A 23184-nucleotide genomic window follows, 5' to 3' on the forward strand; every position below is an offset into this window, starting at 1 on the left:
TACAGTTTCAATTGCCTTTGAGTTGGTTTTTACTGAGTTCTTAACTATGTTTGTGCTCTCAAAGACTACAATGCGTGTCGGTTTGGTTGTCCTTTTGGTTTGCTTTTTACCAAAAATTTGTTTGATAGCTGGGACTAAACCCTCAACCACTTTCTACAGACTGAAATACCAGTCTTTGGCTTGTTCTTCTGGACTGTATTTTTTTAAGTTTCAGCACTGTTAGCATTTTGGTGACCGATCCTTCTTCTCTAGATTTATAGCTATAGTCCCCTGTGATGAATCGGGCTGCTCTTCTTTGGTTTCTTTCTAATTGGTTGATGTTGTTTGGTGCCCCATAATCCATCGTAGATCTCACTAATGAAATGTATGCTGTTTTCTTGCAGTCTTTTGGGCAGAATCTTAGATTGCGTCTAAGGAAGCCTAGTGTAGATTGTGTAGATAGATATTGTCTCAGATACATTTTATAATGCCGAACCAAATATCTTTTGTCTGGTCTTGCATCAACACTGTTAAAATACGGAACGCCGACACAAGTTTTCCAATATCCTTTTATTGGTTAGAATATTTGTTCTAGATATTAACCTTAATGTAAAAATAATACCTTGTTTTTTTCTACTGTGTAAGTATTTATATATAAACGTCTCTGATATAACCTTAAACTGAGTTATGTATCAATTTGATAGAAAAAAAAATTATCTCACCAGACACAAAAGCCCAAGTGAGCTTTTGTTATTACTTGGTATCACAGTCCGTCGTCCGTTAACTTTTACGAAAATCTTCTCATCTAAAATTACTGGGCCTATGAATCTTGGCCACAATCATCATTGAGATATCTTGTTTAAAAGAAACGTAATATATATAATGTCCATCTACATCAAAACTGTCAGATAACTTGGGTATCTGATAACTTAGAAACATTTGCCATTATTGTATTTTGGAGTATTGTTGTGGAGAATGCATCAGGATTATTAATATATCAAACCTGGATCAAAGAAGATTGTTTTCATAACTAAATGTCATTTTTTATCCATTTTAAAAATCACAAAGATGAATGCTCTATTTGTAAACTTTTACATTTTGTACAATACCATTAAACCAATATGAATAGTTGTTCTTTATCTTCCAGCATAAATGACCATTCAGATTTCTACACGTATTTACTTACAATATGGACATCTCTTTACACCATATTTGAGAATGGTTATTGGATCAAGACAGAAACTACCCCGTAATACAGCAGACACTAGTTTGTCAAAGTTCTCAACAAAAACAATCTCACAGAAGTTATGTAGCTGTCATTTTCTTACACATAAACTGGTACAGAAGCAAAAGTTACTTTCAATAAATCTACCATCAACTGTAAGACAATCTCTAGAATGTTTATCCACAGAACCAAATTTTGAGCAATTTATAATACAAAGTGAGAGTGATTTTGAAAAGAAAGTTTTGGAGAGTCCAATTCCAGTTGTAGTCTACTTCTATACAAGGTGAGATATTTTGTCAGGAAAAATACAATGAATATAAGATTGAGCTACAAAAAAGATAATACATGTAAGTCTTGATGAGATAATAACGTTCCAAGAATATATAACTTACAGGAATCTATGCATTTGATTTGTGAGAAAAATCTGATAGAACTGTTTCTATAGTATTTCAACAAATCTGACAAAATACAAAAAAGAAAATATTTAATTTTGAATCTAAACAGAAGAAATACTGAACACTAAGGAAAATATTACTAAAAGTAATTGATACAATTGTTATACCTGCATGTCTTATTTTAATAAATTTAACATATTTATGTTTTTTATTTTTAGAACTTGTGTTCCATGTGCAGTAATGGCACCCATACTTGAAGACATTATAGTTTCCTATGGAACAGTCATAAATTATTTTAAAGTTGATGTAGACAGCCACAGAACTTTGGCTAAGACATATGTACAGGGAAAATCAGGGGTATGTATGACTTCTTTGTCTTTGGCTCCGTCCAAGTTTGACTAAGACAAATGTACAAGGTAAATCTTGGGTACTAGTATGTATAACTTTTTTGTCTTTGGCTCCGTCCAGGTTTGACTCAGACACATTTACAGGGTAAATCAGGGGTATGTATGACTTCTTTGTCTTTGGCTCCGTCCAAGTTTGGCTAAGACACATGTACAGGGAAAATCAGGGGAATGTATGACTTCTTTGTCTTTGGCTCTGTCCAGGTTTGACTAAGACATATGTACAGGGTAAATCTAGGGTATATATGGCTTCTGTTTCTTTGGCTCCGTCCAAGTTTGACAAAGACATTTGTACAGGGTCCATCTGGGGTATATATGACTTCTTTATGGTAGGATCAAAATAAAGTAAAACACTCCCAAATCAATATAAGAATTCTGCTCTTGCTAAAATTCAAGAAAGTAAATAAAATAAATTTGTGTGAAATATCCCCTAGATAGACTTGCAGATAAGAGAACTCAATAAGTTGATGTGCAAGTTTTACACCAAAACAAAAAAATAAGGCATTAAAATCATAAGTATAAAAATCAGCAAAAACATTTTGTTATAAATCTTATTTTGTTTTTCAGGTCAAGATTATGCCAACCCTGATTGGAATGAAGAATGGACAAGTTTTTAGTAAGATTCGAGGACTTAAAAGTGAGGAACAAATCAAAAAATTTGTAGACAATTTAGTGATATGAAAAAGCACTTTAAATCTCTAATTCCAATATAAAGTTTTGTGTTAAATAAACTTGTTATTTTTAAAAGTAGACAATTCATGAAAGAGTTTATGCCCCATCTATGAGCATTACATTTTTCAGTCTGTGCATCTGTTCGTCTGTCTTTCCCGCTTCAGGTTAAAGTTTTTTTTTTGGTCAGACAAGGTAGTTTTGAAAGAAGTTGAAGTTTTGACCCCAACTTCACGGTCCACTAAACATATAAAATAATAGTGTGGGTGAGGCATTCATGTACTGTTGACACATTCTTGTTATCAATTGTTTCAAGTTGACGTCACATTTTAAGTTCACCTTTCAATAATTAATCTTATGCATTTTTTAAATGTTTTTCTTTTATTGCTTTGTTCATAAATCAGGCCCTCAGTTTTCTCGTTTGAATTTTTTAAAATTTCTCATTTTTCGGGTCTTTTATAGCTTTCTGTGCTATATGGGTTTTGCTCATTGTTGAGTCCTTACTGTGTCCTGTAGACATTAAATTCATATAGTCTCTTGCGGAGAGTTGTCTCATTGACAATCATGCCACATCTTCTTATTTTATATTGGGATTGTTTTTAAAAGCATATATCAAGATGTTGTAGATGGTTAATAAAATTCAAAATAATACAAATTCAACTGATAATGTAATATTATTTTCACTATAACTAACAAGAGTATAATATCAACAGCCAATAAAGGATCAAACCAAAAACATGTTCTCTTTACCTCAAGTAGTTATAAGACCTTGCATATGCAAAGAATGCAACGACCAAGACAAATCAATAAGAAACCTTTGTACCCAATAATGGCAAAAGACGCAAATCAAATCCTGAATGAATTCTCCATCATGTATTATCCTGCCACATTCTGTAAGTGCCCAGTGGTGGATCCAGAAATTTTCATAAGTGGGGGCCCACTGACTGACCTAAGAGGGGGCCCGCTCCAGTCACGCTTCAGTGATTCCCTATATAAGCAACCAAATTTTTTCCCAAAAAGAGGCCTGGGCCCCCCCCTAAATCGGCCTCTGGTGCCTGTACCAACTCAGTCTCAAAAGTCACGAGTCTGTAGTTTAGTGGTTGTTATTGGTTGCTGTATATCATATTTGTTTATTGTTTGAATGTTAATCAGGCCTTTGAATTTCTTTTTTCCATTGTATTACATTGTCATGCTGGGCCTACCATAAAACTTTGGATTTACTCATTGTTGAGGGCCTTTGACACATAGTTACTTATAGCAAGGTCATTTGGTCTTTGTTGGATAGTTGCTGTATTAGTAATCATATCATATCTTCTCTTTTATATTCAGTACCTTCTAACAACTTGCTCAATTTGGTCAAGAAGCCCACATTTCAGACATAAGCCGTCATCCAAAATGGATGGAGAGAAGAATGGAAAATCAAGACAAATTTCTAAATACTTTTCTTCAAAACATTTCCACCTACAAGGGTCACAGTACCAAATAGTACAAATAAAATAAAATTCAACTTTAGAAATGTTTATTTAATATAAAATTTGAAGTATTTAAATAATATAGCAGTAACAAATACATCTATATAAAGGAAACCATGACTTCTAATGAACACAAATACTTAAATTAGGGGGCATTTCATTTAATGACAACAACTAACTAATCTATAGTTTAATCAAGGGAGATAATTGTTCCTTCAAATAAACACAATTTAAATGATTCTAATCTATTACAACACCTCCAGTGAACAACAGTCAAACAATATTGGAATATAAGGGAGATAATAAATTAAGAAATATAAGGGAGGTAATAAATTTATAAAGTTGAAAATGTTTAATAGGAAAAGGGGATAAGAGGAATTTTGTAACAGATCTATAGATTTTTTTTATATGAGAAATACTGGAAACATTATATTATTTGGTTTATATTTTTGTAATATCAATGATTACTCTCCTTCTTTTAATAATTATTATTTATCAGGAATTATTATGCTCTATCTGCTGTGGTTAAGGTTAAATATAAATGGTGGGAGAATTAAAAAATATTAGATTTATAATATTAGATTAGTTCTATTAAAGTTATACTAGTTTGAAGTTAATTAGCATTTTTAAAATAAAGAAAAAATTCAATGTAAATAACAAAAGAATGTAAAGTTAAAGATAATGTTTGTATTATGTAAGTGTTAGTTGAAGCACTATAACATATCTGACTGATAATACACATAAATTAAGCACAATTAACACACAATGTTACAAAAAACTTTTATAACATGAATAAAACTCATCTTAAACGCTATTATTGCAATAGTTTGCCATCTTATTTTCACTCCAATAGATTCTGTTATTTCGTGGGGAAGCTGACATCCAGACATCCAAATTAAAAGGTGCAACTTGTCATAGGAAACAAAATTTCAAGACACTTTACCTTTAATTAAACTGACAAAATAATAATTGAACAATTAAATCCATTTTAAAACTTTTCAAACTTTAAATGCCTTCAATCTAAAACATTGATTCAGTTAATTAAAGTTGTATTCAATGAACAACAAAGTTCAAAACAATTGTTAGCTCTTTTCTCATTCATGTAAAAATTTGAAAGACAAAATTTTGAATCAAAGGTCCAACACTTAAAACATTGCAACACTGTACACCATTTAGAACTATTCTGTCAACACATACACCAAGCACTAAATATACTCCATCATTTAACTCAACAAACATTATGCATTTGTTTTTAAACTTATCAACTTTTTAAAGTATGGAATTTAATTTGTTTACCACATAGAAACACACTGACTAGTACTGTTCCAAGGGAGACTACTCTTACAGTACAATTAGCTTATAAAGGATGATGAGATTACAGCAACGGAGACGACTCTTACATTAGTCAGCTTATAAAGAATGATGAGTCTACAGGAACAATCTTGATACAAGAAAACCATGCAGTTATATTATGCAAATTTGCATTAAAAGGTTCTTGTGGATTTTTGATAAAGATACAAAAAAAAAACCAGTCCCCTCCTGCCTTTATTTTACAATTCATAAAAATGTATTAAAGCAAAACCATCCAATTTCTAAGAATAATACAAGTTGACAAAACTACAGAAGCTAATACATATAAAATTGAAAAGTGTTTTGACAGCTTATATTTATACATGTGTTTTCCCCCACAAAAATCAACAGTAAAGAAATGCTGCCAAAACTTTTAAATGACAAATGTTGCTGTAGAATGAAGGTCTATAAATAGAAATGTCACGGTCCACTGATTAGTATCCTCCCTGAGCTACCAGAGCCATCAGTACCTTCTTATAGTCACCTGATGTGTCCTCCTGTAAAACAAATATCATGTGATTATCATGTGACATCAACAAACTAATCAACTCCATTATATCATCTATGACAATGACAATGATTGAGGAAAATAATTCCTACAGTTTATTAAAAAAATAAATATATAAAATGGCTTCAATTATAATTGGGTAGTAGACGTTTAGATATAAGAATAATTTGTTTCTAAGAAATCCAACCATGTGATATGATCTTTATCTCAAATTGGTTCAACATATTTATCACACTCTTACAGGTTTTATGATGTTTCAGTATAGTCTAGGATGAATTTGTGTTGTAAGATTATTGTCTTATATAAATTTACTCAAGAAAACTTCTCTTATTCATATGTTAAAACACTGTTATTAAGAACTCAGAAACAAGAACATTTTAAATTTCAATTTTAATGCAACATTGTCTATATTGAAAAAGGCATAAATAATATGGTATATGGATATAGGAAGATGTGGTGTGAGTGCCAATGAGACAACTCTCCATACAAATAACAATTTAAAAAGTAAACCATTATAGGTTAAAGTACGGCCTTCAACACGGAGCCTTAGCTCACACCGAACAACAAGCACCCAGTTCAGAAATCATGGTTTTAGAATGTCTGAGTTAGCAGTGTTTTCTTGTAGTTGCATTGTAACATAATGGAATGGAGATAACAGTATTGTATTTGAAGATTTGTGGGCATCAATCTTTCATTTGATGGTCTCAAATATCTGTTTACTGCCCCCACTAGCACATTGCCAGCACATAATCTAAATTTAAAACCATTTAATTATCAATGGATGCCTGCAAATCTTTAAATATCTTATGGAACTGGTCTCATCTGATACCTAATAGTCACATAAATTGCAGGAAATAGACAAAATATTTATCTGACAATCAATTGACTATCAATGAAAAACTTTGTAACACAAATAAAATGTATGATAAATGAACAATTAAATTTCAACAACAAACTTAAAACATGAGACAGGTTCCAATATAAGATTTTTTGGGATAACTTTGTTAGTAACATAAACTAATGCACATCCCCACAATTCTAAAAGTATAATACTGTGTTGGATTATTTCACCAAGACGGAAAGATTTAACTCTCAGGTAAAGTTCATGTTCCACAGTTAAATTTTGATATATTTTGGTAAAGTTGAGTGGTTCCTTAATATTATCTATGAATATTTGGCTTCAAAATTTGAATCCTGTATGTACCTGATAATAGTTAATCCAGTAAAATACTTTTTTTTCAATACTATATTATAAATCGAATAGTTGTGATAGAAAGTAAAAGGTATATGTATTTATAAATATAAGTTATTAATATATATATAGAGTAACTTCATAATGATAATAAAGGAAATCTACTCTGCTTTGGATTGTCACTATTTATGGGCATCTAATAGACAACTTTTGAGTAGGGTCCTTCGTCAATTATGCTCGCCTTTATAACGTCATTTACTAGATAGATGGTTCATTAAGCGTCTTCCTGATTGTCATTATGCAGGATATAGCAGAAATAATGTTTTCCCTGTACATTGTAGGTACTTAAGCATAATTCTATATTCTTTTCAAAAAATTTGAAATTTGAAAAATTTTGAAGAAAAAAAATTATGAACCCTTTTAAAAATTGCCCCCCCCCCCTTTTGGAGCAATAACCCTAAAACTCAATCTCAGCCTTCCCTTTGTAGTATGAAGCCTTGCAGTACAATTTTAGAGAGATCCATACAATTACACACAAGTTATTGTCTGGAAACTACAAAAATGCTTCTTTTTGACCCCTAATTCCTAAATTGTTGGTACCATAACCCCCAAAATTAATCCCAACCTAAGCTCCATTTGTGGTATTGGATCTTCTTGTAAAATTTGATAGAGATTCAATCACTTAAACTAAAGTTATTGTCTGGAAACCAAAAGTGTCTTGGGACAACAAAGAAGACATTAAAGCAGTATACGAACCATGCGGTTGTATAAAAAATACCAACCAAATACTTTTAACAGGAAGTGAAATTACCAACAAAATGTAACGAATCCATAGCAGAGTTATAGTGCAACATAATAATAGGCTCGTGAAATAATCCAGTTGTTCTGTTATCTAAATGTTGTAGAACAGTAATCCAAATATTGTGAACAAAATATGAACAATATTATAATGCAACCACTCAAATAAAAGTGACAAGACTGGAAAGCAATACTCCAAATATAAATAAGTAAATAAAATAAAATGCAATTAGCCAAATGTAAACAATTTTTCAAATGCCATGATTCAAATATAAATAAGATTGAAATGAAATGATCCAAATAATTAAAATAATGAAATGCAATGATTCAAATAAACTATTTTGTAATGCAGATATCTGAATAGTTACTTTTTTGCAAATGCCATGATTAAAAAATTAACACTACTGAAATTCAGAAATGCAATGATTCAAATAATCTATTTTTGAAATGCTAAATTTCCAAATAAATACAATTTTGAAATGCAATGATCCAAATATAAGGCAATATGATTGAATATAGGTCTAGTGTCCATACTTTGATTACAAGAATCTATTCTACTCTCTGTTTTGGAAAAAAATACAGAAGCTAATGAATTTCAGATTTCAAATTTTGAAAGTTGTTTATCATTACGACAAGACCAGGGGATCTAAAAATAACTTTTATACAGAAAGTGGGATGGAGGGTTGTCAGATTCTTGTTATTGAAGCATGGACACAGATTAGGATTATTTAATCAGATTGACACCAACAATATTGTAAACACATTGATATGTAAAGCATTTGATTGCAGGCAGTAACATGGCACTTAAAGCAAACAGATATACTCATAAGCTTCATAAACACAAGTTCTTATTTTATTCACTTTTTGAATTGTGGGGATTTAAAGAACAAAAACAACTAATCTATAAGTAAAATCATTTACTCCCTATTTAGATGCTCCTATCAGGGAACATAGAATAATTTTATAATCTCCCGATGTATCGTCCTGAAATAAAGGGAGATATAGTTATGTACAGTCCAGTAAAGATGGTCATGTATAGACCAAATTGGAGATGACAATCATCAGCAGTCTAGATGTCAATGACTACAGTGAAAACTTATTACAGAACAATTCTATAATATTTATACAATATCAATGGCTTTTTAAACAAGATGGTGTTTCTCAGCTAAATCTCATCGAAAGAGTAACAGCCCTGCAATGAGATTTGGCTGAGAAACATCCTCAAGATTGAAAGACCATTGATAACTGTTTATCTCTATTTTGCATATGACATCATTGATGCTATTATCTGTAAATATTGCTCTGGAATAAAGGGAGGTAACTTTAGCAGTTGGATTGAGAACCTCAAGTAAAGGAACATATAACTAGAGGCTCTCAAGAGCCTGTGTCGCTCACCTGTTAATGTGTTTACTGATGTCGGCCATCTTCGTTGGTAGGCGGGGTCATTAGACACTTTTTTTTAAAATAGATACCCTAGTACAATGTATTATGATTGTAGCGAAGTTTGGTTAAATTTGGACAAGTCGTTTTAGAAAAGATTTTTATACAAGTTACAAAAATGACGAAAAGTTGTTCAATATTGACTATAGAGGGCAATAACTCCTTAAGGGGTCCTCTAACAATTTTGATCATGCTGACTTATTTGTAGATCTTACTTTGCTGAACATTATTGCTGTTTACAGTTTATCTCTATCTATAATAGTATTCAAGATAATAACCAAAAACTGCAAAATATCCTTAAAATCACAAATTTTAGGGCAGCAACCCAACAACCGGTTGTCTGATTCAACTCAAAATTTGTGAGGGGATATATCTTATTCTGATAGACATTTAAATGTTGAAAGATTTGCCCTAAATGTCTTAGTTTCAAAGATATAAAGCAAAAACTGCATTTTACCACTATGTTCTAATTTTAGCCATGTCGGCCATTTTGTTTAGTAGGCTGGGTCATCGGACACATTTTTTAAACTATAAACCACAATGATAATTGTGGCCATGTTTGGTTAAATTTGGCAAAGTAGTTTTGGAGACAAAGATTTTTAGAAAAGTTACAAAAAATGACGAAAAGTTGTTAAAAATTTACTATAAAGGGCAATAACTCCTTAAGGGGTCAACTGACAATTTTGGTCATGGTGACTTATTTGTAGGTCTTACCTTGCTGAACATTATTGCTGTTTACAGTTTATCTCTATCTATAATAATATTCAAGATAATAACCAAAAACAGCAAAATTTTCCTAAAATTACCAATTCAGGGGCAGCAACCCGACAATGGGTTGTCCGATTCATCTGACAATTTCAGGGCAGATAGATCTTGACCTGATAAACAATTTTACCCCATGTCAGATTTGCTCTAAATGCTTTGGTTTTTGAGTTATAAGCCAAAAACTGCATTTGACCCCTATGTTCTATTTTTAGCCATGGCGGCCATCTTGGTTGGTTGGCCGGGTCACGCCACACATTTTTTAAACTAGATATCCCAATGATGATTGTGGCCAAGTTTGGTTTAGTTTGGCATGGTAGTTTCAGAGGAGAAGATTTTTGTAAAAGATAACTAAGATTTACGAAAAATGGTTAAAAATTGACTATAAAGGCCAATAACTCCTAAAGTGGTCAACTGACCATTTTAAATATGTTGACTTATTTGTAGATCTTACTTTGCTGAACATTATTGCTGTTTACAGTTTATCTCTATCTATAATAATATTCAAGATAATAACCAAAAACAGCAAAATTGCCCTAAAATTACCAATTTAGGGGCAGCAACCCAACAACCGGTTGTCAGATTCATCTGAAAATTTCAGGGCAGATAGATCTTGACCTGATAAACAATTTTACCCCTGTCAGATTTGCTCTAAATGCTTTGGTTTTTGAGTTATAAGCCAAAAACTGCATTTTACCCCTATGTTCTATTTTTAGCCATGGCGGCCATCTTGGTTGGTTTGACGGGTCACGCCACACATTTTTTAAACTAGATACCCCAAGGATGACTGTAACCAAGTTTGGTAGAATTTGGCCCAATAGTTTCAGAGGAGAAGATTTTTGTAAAAGTTTACGGACGACGGACGACAGACGACGGACGACGGACGACGGACGCCAAGTGATGAGAAAAGCTCACTTGACCTTTCAGGTCAGGTGAGCTAAAAATATTAAAAATATAACTGGGAATAATTTCTGAATTGAAAGGAAATGTATAAAATATATAGCCCAAGGGTGAATTGAGAAGTTACAAACACATTTATGGCCAAAATAATTTTTTCCAATAAAAAGGGGAGATAACAATTATCAACGAGGACAGATAGATGATGATGACATTAGACGCCAAGTGATAACCATAGTTAACATGTGGTCATTTAGGCAAGTGAACTCCACAAGGATCCCAAATTCCCAGGCTTAAAAACATGAAATCCAGAGGTCCCCAATTTAAAGAAATTAAAATCCCGACATCCTGAATTTGAAATAAGAATTCCTGGATCCCGAAAGGATCAATCCCAAAATCCCGAGCTTAAAAACATCTGATCCAGACTTCCCCAAAAAGGTCCTGCCCCCTCTATTAAATCATTGCATGAACTATAACTCACCCTAATGAATGTATCTAACGATTTGCCATAGAGTCTTTGGAACTCTTGTTTGATTTGTACCATGTCGACTTCAGCTCTTGTAACAACAATACGAATCAATGTTCGATCGTCTGTTCCCAGTCCCTGAAACAAATTAAACATATTAATAATATTCGTTGTAATACATTGTACAGATAGAGTATAATACATACAAAGGATATGTGCTGGACGTAAAGCAACCAATTATCAATCAATCAATAGGATATGTGCTGGACGTAAAGCAACCAATTATCAATCAATCAATAGGATATGTGCTGGACGTAAAGCAACCAATTATCAATCAATCAATAGGATATGTGCTGGACGTAAAGCAACCAATTATCAATCAATCAATAGGATATGTGCTGGACGTAAAGCAACCAATTATCAATCAATCAATAGGATATGTGGTGGACGTAAAGCAACCAATTATCAATCAATCAATAGGATAAGTGTGGTGGACGTAAAGCAACCAATTATCAATCAATCAATAGGATATGTGGTGGACGTAAAGCAACCAATTATCAATCAATCAATAGGATATGTGGTGGACGTAAAGCAACCAATTATCAATCAATCAATAGGATATGTGGTGGACGTAAAGCAACCAATTATCAATCAATCAATAGGATATGTGTGGGACGTAAAGCAACCAATTATCAATCAATCAATAGGATAAGTGTGGGACGTAAAGCAACCAATTATCAATCAATCAATAGGATATGTGGTGGACGTAAAGCAACCAATTATCAATCAATCAATAGGATATGTGTGGGACGTAAAGCAACCAATTATCAATCAATCAATAGGATAAGTGTGGGACGTAAAGCAACCAATTATCAATCAATCAATAGGATATGTGTGGGACGTAAAGCAACCAATTATCAATCAATCAATAGGATATGTGGTGGACGTAAAGCAACCAATTATCAATCAATCAATAGGATAAGTGTGGGACGTAAAGCAACCAATTATCAATCAATCAATAGGATATGTGGTGGACGTAAAGCAACCAATTATCAATCAATCAATAGGATATGTGGTGGACGTAAAGCAACCAATTATCAATCAATCAATAGGATATGTGCTGGACGTAAAGCAACCAATTATCAATCAATCAATAGGATAAGTGTGGGACGTAAAGCAACCAATTATCAATCAATCAATAGGATATGTGGTGGACGTAAAGCAACCAATTATCAATCCATCAATAGGATATGTGCTGGACGTAAAGCAACCAATTATCAATCAATCAATAGGATAAGTGTGGGACGTAAAGCAACCAATTATCAATCAATCAATAGGATATGTGTGGGACGTAAAGCAACCAATTATCAATCAATCAATAGGATATGTGGTGGACGTAAAGCAACCAATTATCAATCAATCAATAGGATAAGTGTGGGACGTAAAGCAACCAATTATCAATCAATCAATAGGATATGTGCTGGACGTAAAGCAACCAATTATCAATCAATCAATAGATTACTGTGGATACCAATTTTGTAGATTGCTTGGTACAGGGAATCTACAAATTTAATTATTCAACAAATTGCAAATTTTCTAAAGAAGTGTACGTAGACTTTGCCAAAAACCCCAAAATTAAATATCCATGAATATGCAAGTTTTTCTCAAACGACAAAACTAAATGAATACACAGTAAATGAATCACCAATATTATTGGACTGTATAAAATAGTGATGAGTAACAAACCACGGATCTGAAAAGTTTTAACTTATGAAACATGATGAAAATTAACCCAAAAACAGTTTAATAGATACTTTACCTTCATGGAGTTATAAAGCTTCTGAGCAAAATAAGCTGGTCTGTTTTTGACGACTCTCACTGAAAAAAAACCCACATTTTATATTAGTGACATGGATTTTATAGTTGTAATTGTTACCTATACTTCTAAAAGAAGAGACCGATTTTATTGAGCCACAACTCCGCTGAAAGCATACAAAGTCAGAAATATTTGTGATATGATGAATAAATGTAGTGTTTTGTCCTTGACACAATCTTTTTTCCTCAGAAAATTCCAATTTTTGAGAAAAATATCCAAATTTGGAGATCGTTAATTGATCGGCGTCCTACAAACTTTCATGCGTGCTCAGTTGATGTACTTAGGGTTTTTAACATTTTCTTTTTCAAATGAGAGGAATGTGTTTTTTTGCATTATGTTACTCATTTTCATCTCTTGAAAGAAAATAATAAAATGCATTTACCGTGTAAAAATATTTACTGTGTCCACACTCTTTGTGTCAACACTTGCCCAATTGTATCACGATTTCGCAGGCACCTTCTAGCTGTATGTTATATCCTCATGTTATTCAAAAAGTTTGCTATAATGGCATGTCCTTGATAGTTCATATTTAACTATATCACTAAAATTTGATGAGGATAAAAACTTGAGATATAGAAATTTGTCTATTGGTGAAGTCCTCTAGGCATTCCTCTAATAGGGAATGTGTCATAAAGACAACATGACCAAAGAGCAGAAAACAGCCTGATACACAAGTTACTTACATAGAGCTAACATTCAGAATTGAAAGTTGCCTGATACACAAGTAACTTACCAATAGCTAACATTCCTATTTCAAGGTTGCCTGACATTTCACTTTTTATGGAACTTTCGATGTCTTTGCCGGCCATTTTATGATAAGCATCAAACACAGCACGTAGTTGTTCATAGCTCTGAGAAGCCATGATGGCATTGAATGTTGACTCGTCTGTCCCAAGTTTCTTCTCTCCTGCTTGTAGTAATCTCTGGAATATACACAATATAACAATTCTAAGATAACCTTTTCCCATTATTCCCAAAATATGCATAACACAATAATATAACCAACAACTCACTTTCAGGACAGGTAGCCAAGAAAATTTTACTGTAGAAAACTCTCTAACTTATGACGAGGGGCACTGAGCCACAAGAACTCTATTAATCTAACAATCAAATATGATTTATGCAATAATTACCATCTGTGAATGACAACAAAATGTGAGGTATTAATCAACAAACTACAATAATAACAGTTGAATAAGAAAATATGGTGTTTCCCTCATTGATGCAGATAACATTCTATCCAACATCATTTTGATGCATTTCTAGTGGATACATGTAGTAAAACTGGCCCAACTATTCTTCATTTATTTTCTATGTTTTTACCTTACATTAATTGTTGTGAGAATAAATGGGAATGTATGTATGTACAGATGGCCAAGGGTAAAACTTAGTGCCCCCTCCGCTACGACGGGGGCATAACAAGTGATAGTCTTAATCTCCTTACCTGTGCATCTTGTTGGGCTTTAGTTGGATCAACAGTCTGGTTTTCCATTCTTCCTCCCTATAAACATAGAAGGTATGATTGATAAATATTTCACTGTATTCTCTCCAAAGTATTCAGGGAGCACATAAACAATAACTCAATTTAGTATAAACTCAGTGAGTAATTAAACAGCTTATCTAATTAAAAGAATAACATATGAAAACATGGAGATGGACCTTCATCATTCAGCTGTGTTAAATGTCCAGTGGCAAATATGTCATTCATATCAGGAGGAGAACATATGATGTGAATATTAAACCCTGGCAGTGCAATTTTTAATGTCCAGTGGCAAATATTTCATGCATTTGAGAAGAACATGTGATGTGAAAATACACCTTTGCAGTGCAAGTTTATCAGTAAGTAGATGTGAACATCTCATTCCTGTTCCTAGACTGGAGATAGAGAATACATTTTGCTACTTTTTGGGAAATAACAAATTTCAAACTTTAAAATTCTGTTGCTGTTTTTGCTAAAAATATTTTTACAGCTTTGGCTTTGTTTGTAATTTTTGTATTCTTCTCTTCCATTTTTGATCTTTGTCTACAGCGTGCCTGTATGCAATTTTGTGCTTCTTTGTTGACAGTTATTTGTTTTTGTAGTAATTAAGATTATAACACAATATTGACTGCTGTACCTCAATGTTTGACATTTTTGACTATCATGTCTGTTTGTTTTGCTCTCACATTGTTTTCAACATGGTCAATGGAATTACATGTGGCTGTTATAAAGTAATAGGTTAAGCTAGTTATAAAACCAGGTTTAATCTACCATTTTTTACATTAGAAATTGCCTGTGCTAAGTCAGGAGTATGACAGTTGTTTTCTATTTGTTTGATTTTGTTTTGGCTTTTGATTTTGCCATTTGATAAGGAGCTTTCTGATTAGAATTTTCCTTGGAGTTGAGAAAAATAATAAAAACCATCCACTTACAGATGCCATGGAAACCATAAGTCTTTTGAAATGCCCTGAAGTATCACTAATGATGTCATCTTCTAATTTCTTACTGTATACTAAAAATAAACAAACAAGTTATTACTGTATTCTGGACTTACCGAAAGCATAGAGTTCCTAAAGCAACCAGTGTATACAAAAAAGTAAAATAAATATGTAGAGCTCGGAACCACGATGGTACTCCGAACCGCGATGGTCACGCTGAAGTACGATGGTCCACGCTGAAGTGCGTTGGTTAACACGCTGAAGTGCGATGATGACATTGTGACACTTAACTTGTTGATGGCTACGCTGAAGTGCGATGATGGTTACGCTGAAGTGCGATGATGGTTACGCTGGAGTGCGATGGTGGTTACGCTGAAGTGCGATGGTGGTTACGCTGAAGTGCGATGGGCTGTCTGTCTGTGACATTGAGTAAAATAATGTACAAGAGCTGTTTAAATGAAATAACATCATTAAGAATTGACAAAAGTAGCTTTCTATCCTCACATTCAAAATATGATCAAATTTCTCTTAATTTCTATTAGGTTTCCACCAATGACTTAAAAATCTTAATTTGGTTAACTTATTTTGAATTTGCCAATTCTCCGTTTAGTACGCAGTAGTATGGAGTCAGAAAATGTGATGTAGAAGGTTGGAGAAGAAAAATATTCAGATTGTAGGTCTATGTTAACGTAGTTGTCACGTTTTCTACAAAAAAAACCTTTGAAATTAGATGATTCGCCACTAAGGAGAATGAAATAAATTGGGAAGTACACGTAGGGACGAGTCCGGTTGTTTTCGGCCTAACATGTTGTAGAAAACTAAATATTGTAACAACAATAACATAAGGCTAAAGTGACCGGTTTCTTACAAATCAGGATTTATCCCGGGACTAAAACAACATTATATCAACTTGATAAAACAAAATCATTGGCTTTGCTAATACTAGTAAGTAATTTCATCATCAAATTGTCCACACAAAATCGTGTGACGCATACATGAAGAGAAGTCAAAATTAACATTTAGATCAAGACATGTTATTTGTCGATCGCGGAATGAAAGATTCGAAGCATCCTTCCGAACACGTTTAGCTCATCTGCAAACTAAGTTCATCTTTTGTCGCTTTGTTCCCCATGGTTTGCCGCCTCACAGAGACATTTTTATAATATCAACTTGAACTGCTCAAAAGTTCGAGATTTGAATCGTTCGTTACTCTCTTTTGTTCTTTTGTTCGCATGAAACTTTCATCTACAAAATCTTATTCTCCTGCCTACAAATCATGTTGGATTTTATGTAACGTTGTATATGTTGTATATAAAAACGTCACAAAAGTGAAACGTCATGCCAATCCATTGCACTTCAGCGAGGGGACCATCGTACTTCAGCCTGGACCATCGCACTTCAGCGTGACCATCGCACTTCAGCGTCCCCATCGCACCTCCGAGTCTTACAAATATACAATAGAATCCCTACCAGGTACTCTTAGAGCTTCCTGATCAATAATAAACCTTAATGTTGTCTAATGAACAATGAAAAGGAAGTCAAGATTAGATTGCTGTTCTAAAGAGAGATGTTCACCTTTAAAGCATTTTTCTGATGCATGTTTGTATTACAGAAACTAGAAGCAACACTGGAGTAATGAGGCTGTATGAAAATGAAAAAGTTAAAAAATAATTAATAATTACAAAATATGTTCTTTTGTCAAAAAACAAAAACTGATTCAACAGAATATGTAATTTGGCATAAAGCATTGAGCAGGCTCTCCCTTTGAATTCTGTAATTTTATAACACCAGCATGTGACCCTAATATTAACCTTTTTAATATGTAAAACTTAGCTTCCTGTATCTGTTTATTTGTCCTTAGAACTGTTACTCATATCTTTTGTATGTAGCAACATTTTTCTGTATTTAATCTATGACCTGTTTCTCCATCTTTTGAACGTAGCAATAATTTCCTGTATCTGTTTATTTGACCTATGACCTGTTTCTCCATCTTTTGTATTTAGCTATAATTTACTGTATTTGTTTATTTGACCTATGACCTGTTACTTACATCTTTTGTATGTAGCAATAATTTTCTGTATCTGTTTATTTGACCTATGACCTGTTACTTACATCTTTTGTACGTAGCAATAATTTCCTGTATCTGTTTATTTGACCTTGACCTGTTTCTTCATCTTTTGTATGTAGCAATAATTTCCTGTATCTGTTTATTTGACCTATGACCTGTTTCTCCATCTTTTGTATGTAGCAATAATTTCCTGTATCTGTTTATTTGACCTATGACCTGTTACTTACATCTTTTGTATGTAGCAATAATTTCCTGTATCTGTTTATTTGACCTATGACCTGTTACTTACATCTTTTGTATGTAGCAATAATTTCCTGTATCTGTTTATTTGACCTATGACCTGTTACTTACATCTTTTGTATGTAGCCATAATTTCCTGTATCTGTTTATTTGACCTATGACCTGTTACTTACATCTTTTGTATGTAGCAATAATTTCCTGTATCTGTTTATTTGACCTTGACCTGTTACTTACATCTTTTGTAAGTAGCTATAATTTCTGTATTTGTTTGTTTGTCCTTGACCTGTTACTTACATCTTTTGTATGTAGCAATAATTTCCTGTATCTGTTTATTTGACCTATGACCTGTTACTTACATCTTTTGTACGTAGCTATAATTTCCTGTATTTGTTTGTTTGTCCTTGACCTGTTACTTACATCTTTTGTATGTAGCAATAATTTCCTGTATCTGTTTATTTGACCTATGACCTGTTACTTACATCTTTTGTACGTAGCAATAATTTCCTGTATCTGTTTATTTGACCTATGACCTGTTACTTACATCTTTTGTATGTAGCAATAATTTCCTGTATCTGTTTATTTGACCTATGACCTGTTACTTACATCTTTTGTACGTAGCAATAATTTCCTGTATCTGTTTATTTGACCTATGACTTGTTACTTACATCTTTTGTACGTAGCAATAATTTCCTGTATCTGTTTATTTGACCTATGACCTGTTACTTACATCTTTTGTATGTAGCAATAATTTCCTGTATCTGTTTATTTGACCTATGACCTGTTACTTACATCTTTTGTACGTAGCAATAATTTCCTGTATCTGTTTATTTGACCTATGACCTGTTGCTTACATCTTTTGTACGTAGCTATAATTTCCTGTATCTGTTTATTTGACCTATGACCTGTTACTTACATCTTTTGTACGTAGCTATAATTTCCTGTATCTGTTTATTTGACCTATGACTTGTTACTTACATCTTTTGTACGTAGCAATAATTTCCTGTATCTGTTTATTTGACCTATGACCTGTTACTTACATCTTTTGTATGTAGCAATAATTTCCTGTATCTTTTTATTTGACCTATGACCCAGGGCTCACACTACTTCAGAATTATAGGGAGAAGTGACTTCTCTTTTTGAAACTGATAGGGAGAAGTGGTGAGATTTGAAAGAGAAGTGCTCATTCGTGCGGTGCGATACAATGTTTGGATTTTACAATAGTATAAAGGGTCATATGTAAATAATGTTCTTTTTATACTGTTCAATTCATATCTGAGTAAAAAAATTACAATTAAAGTAACATTTGAAATTAAAAGTTGTTTAAGCTTGTGAGAAACTACCAACTAAATATCTAGCACTAAAAAAATAAAAAAATATTTAAAAAAATGTAAAAAAATTATTATATATCAATTACAATTTAATTAAAAATTATCTTGTGTATGACATTCAGTGTTTCTCATAAAAAAAATATAAAAGTTATTAACCTGGGCCATAATATATTGATATTAGTATAATAGTCTCAGAGTTAAGCAACTTTAATCAATAGTTTGAAACAATCCATAAAAAATATAAGGAATTATATACACCAATCAATTAGATGTAACCAAAAGTCTCTTAATGCGTGTGGAATGCGTAATTTTTCCCTTTGAGATCAATATTCTTCTGTGAGCTGTTCCATCCGTGCGTCCGTAGTAATTATTGTAAAAGTACGGATTTCGGTCATAGCTGGTCCGCTTCAGATCCGGAGATTAGAAATCGGTCAATGGCGGACGAATGCAAGAAAATTTACAAAAATAAACGATGTTTGACAAGTTATTTGGAAAGGAACATGACGTTTTTAATGCAATAAATGGATTAAAATTTACTGGAGGCAACTTTTATCACGTTTAAATGAAGTAACAAACTTATTTTGCCGCCGAAATTGAGGTTGATGTACGTTTTCGAGTAACAAGCACCGGTCTTGCGGAAATGCACGAAGTGATAAAAAGTTGTATTTTTATCAAAAAACCTGCTACACACTGCGAAGACAATGCTTCGACCTCTTTTCAAAAGATAATGAATCGTTTATGTCTGAATTTCTTTAATTATCAATAAAAATTTGTTGTTTCATCAACTTGGTAAAAATTGAAAATGTTCGATGACGGAAGCGACTGAAAGCGACTGTCGTCAAGAACAGGGCGACTTGTTTTCGCTTTTGGGGGTCGGGGAAAGCGAAGTGACGGTCGGGAAGGCGACTTCTTCGCCCAAGTCGCATGGTAGCGTGAGCCCTGCAGTATGACCTGTTACTTACATCTTTTGTACGTAGCAATAATTTCCTGTATCTGTTTATTTGACCTATGACCTGTTACTTACATCTTTTGTACGTAGCTATAATTTCCTGTATCTGTTTATTTGACCTATGACCTGTTACTCACATCTTTTGTACGTAGCTATAATTTCCTGTATCTGTTTATTTGACCTATGACCTGTTACTTACATCTTTTGTATGTAGCAATAATTTCCTGTATCTGTTTATTTGACCTATGACCTGTTACTTACATCTTTTGTATGTAGCAATAATTTCCTGTATCTGTTTATTTGACCTATGACCTGTTACTTACATCTTTTGTATGTAGCAATAATTTCCTGTATCTGTTTATTTGACCTATGACCTGTTACTTACATCTTTTGTACGTAGCTATAATTTCCTGTATTTGTTTGTTTGTCCTTGACCTGTTACTTACATCTTTTGTACGTAGCTATAATTTCCTGTATCTGTTTATTTGACCTATGACCTGTTACTCACATCTTTTGTACGTAGCTATAATTTCCTGTATCTGTTTATTTGACCTATGACCTGTTACTTACATCTTTTGTATGTAGCAATAATTTCCTGTATCTGTTTATTTGACCTATGACCTGTTACTTACATCTTTTGTATGTAGCAATAATTTCCTGTATCTGTTTATTTGACCTATGACCTGTTACTTACATCTTTTGTATGTAGCAATAATTTCCTGTATTTGTTTGTTTGTCCTTGAACACAATATTTCAATCATGGCATCCTCATCTGTTCCAACACCCTGTAAAAAAAATAAAAAAATAATAATAACATAAAAAAGGGATTAAACAAAAGTACATCAATACCATTGATTCAAACTTTAACATTTTCACTTTTATTGTAAACCAGGACATCAATCAAAATTTCTCAGAAGTAATTAAAAACAATCAAAGCGCTGTAAGCGCTGAAGGCAGTTAACCAAAAACCAAGGCAAACCTAATTATGAAACTGTGGCAATGTTGCTTCAACATTAAACATTCATATATTGTACATTTATGTTTATCTAATGAATTAATTGTTAAGGCAAATAATTTATTTGTTATCAAGGTTTCAAAAGCAATGCATATATCAATGTATATTTTTATGGTGAGTCTGCAGTGGTACAAGTTCACAATGATTGCAATGGTTCTAGTTGGTAGTTAACATTGGTTTAAGTTGACTGTTAGTAGTACATGTTGACTTAGTACGAAAATGTAATAGTATGAATGGACTGGTTTCCCTGTAAAGAAAACTGAGTGTGTGTTTTATAGTACCAAAGTTATGAGACACAAATCAGACAAATGTTCACTACTACAAGGATCAAAGGTGAGGTCTGACTGACCTGCCCATAGTAAATGTAAATGATTTGTTATATTGTCCCATACATGAATACATATGGTTTAGAGGTGGGGATCTCGACGGTTTTCAAGTTCTCAAACAGGAAGGGGTAGGGTGACCTCAGAGACTTCCCCTATATTTCATTTGATTTGTTATATTGTCCCATACATGAATATATATGGCATAGGGGTGGGGATCTCATCGATTTCTGAGTTCTCAAACAGGAGGGGTAGGGTGACCCCAGGGACTCCCCCTATATTTCATTTAATTAGTTATATTGGCCCATACATGAATATATATTGTTTAGGGGTGGGGATCTCAGCCGTTTCCAAGTTCTCAAACAGGAGGGGATGGGGTGACCACAGGGACTCCCCCTTTATTTCATTTGATTAGTTATATTGTCCCATACATGAGTATGTATGGTTTAGGGGTGGGGATCTCGATCATTTCCAAGTTCTCAAATGGGAGGAGATGGGGCAACTCCAGGGACTCCCTCTATATCATTTGAATATATGGTTTAGGGGTAGGGATCTTGACCGTTTCAAAGTTCTCAAACAGGAGGGGTGTGGGTTGACCCCAGGGACTCCCCCTATATTTCATTTGATTAGTTATTTTGTCCCATACATAAGTATGTACGATTTAGGGGTTGGGATCTCATCCGTTTCTAAGTTATCAAACAGTAGAGGGTAGGGTGAACACAGGGACTCCCCCTATATTTCATTTGATTTGTTATATTGTCCCATACCTGAATATATATGGTTTAGGGGTGGGGATCCAAACTGTTTCAAAGTTCCCAAACAGGAGGGGGTGGGGGTGACCCCAGGAACTCCCCTATATTTCATTTAATTAGTTATCTAGTCCCATACATGAATATATATGGTTGTGAGGTGGGGATCTCATCCGTTTCAAAGTTATCAAATGGGAAGGGGTAGAGTGGCCCAAAGGACACCACCTTTATATCTTGCCTACATTCAGGTATTATATAATATAGTTGCATTATTTGTGAAAATAAAGTAAGAAACTTCCAGCTACTTAAACTGACCCTTCAAAATTGAGAAAAAAATACCCCTTCAAAATTGCAGTAATATATGTTACATTTTAAAAGCATCTTACATGCGTTATCAACATCTATCACTGATAAAGAAAATTTATACTGTGACCAGGAACATATATATTGTTAGATATACTGATCCCAGCTGTCATATTGTACAGTATTGGATTTTGACATTAAAATTTGTCAAAAAGTAATTTTGAGTTTCTGTATAAAATATTTTCTGCTTTTTCTTTCTTTCACATATATCCTTTGGTTTTCAATTCCAGTGTTTATATTCATTTACCATGCATAGATGTATTTTGTCACCTGCCTGGATTTTTTTTGTAGTTGATCG

At 33.1% G+C, this 23184-nt stretch overlaps 2 protein-coding genes across 5 annotated transcripts in view; one reads left to right on the plus strand and one right to left on the minus strand.

Moving 5' to 3' along the window:
• The first annotated feature begins 560 nt into the window (after nucleotides 1–560).
• LOC139487453 (thioredoxin 1-like) lies at nucleotides 561–2750 on the plus strand. Its single transcript, XM_071272244.1, has 4 exons — nucleotides 561–619; nucleotides 1127–1487; nucleotides 1818–1956; nucleotides 2571–2750. The coding sequence occupies exons 2-4, from the start codon at nucleotides 1132–1134 to the stop codon at nucleotides 2682–2684; spliced, it is 609 nt and encodes a 202-aa protein (XP_071128345.1). The 5' UTR covers nucleotides 561–619; nucleotides 1127–1131; the 3' UTR covers nucleotides 2685–2750.
• Nucleotides 2751–4174: 1424 nt separating this feature from the next.
• LOC139487454 (annexin A4-like) overlaps nucleotides 4175–23184 on the minus strand; it is a 43589-nt gene continuing 24579 nt past the window's right edge. For 2 of the 4 annotated variants that reach the window (XM_071272249.1, XM_071272246.1), the window contains 8 exons: nucleotides 21131–21221; nucleotides 15846–15925; nucleotides 14878–14934; nucleotides 14167–14356; nucleotides 13377–13435; nucleotides 11573–11695; nucleotides 8914–8976; nucleotides 4175–5991 (listed from right to left, as the gene is read on the minus strand). In XM_071272249.1, the coding sequence (XP_071128350.1) occupies nucleotides 8917–8976; nucleotides 11573–11695; nucleotides 13377–13435; nucleotides 14167–14356; nucleotides 14878–14934; nucleotides 15846–15925; nucleotides 21131–21221 (660 nt within the window). In that variant the 3' untranslated portion in view covers nucleotides 4175–5991; nucleotides 8914–8916. The remainder of the gene's footprint in view (nucleotides 5992–8913; nucleotides 8977–11572; nucleotides 11696–13376; nucleotides 13436–14166; nucleotides 14357–14877; nucleotides 14935–15845; nucleotides 15926–21130; nucleotides 21222–23184) is intronic. The other 2 variants (XM_071272248.1, XM_071272245.1) reach the window with 1 other exon arrangement.

This window comes from Mytilus edulis, chromosome 9, assembly GCF_963676685.1.
Source record: "Mytilus edulis chromosome 9, xbMytEdul2.2, whole genome shotgun sequence".
Taxonomy (NCBI): Eukaryota; Metazoa; Mollusca; class Bivalvia; order Mytilida; family Mytilidae; genus Mytilus; species Mytilus edulis.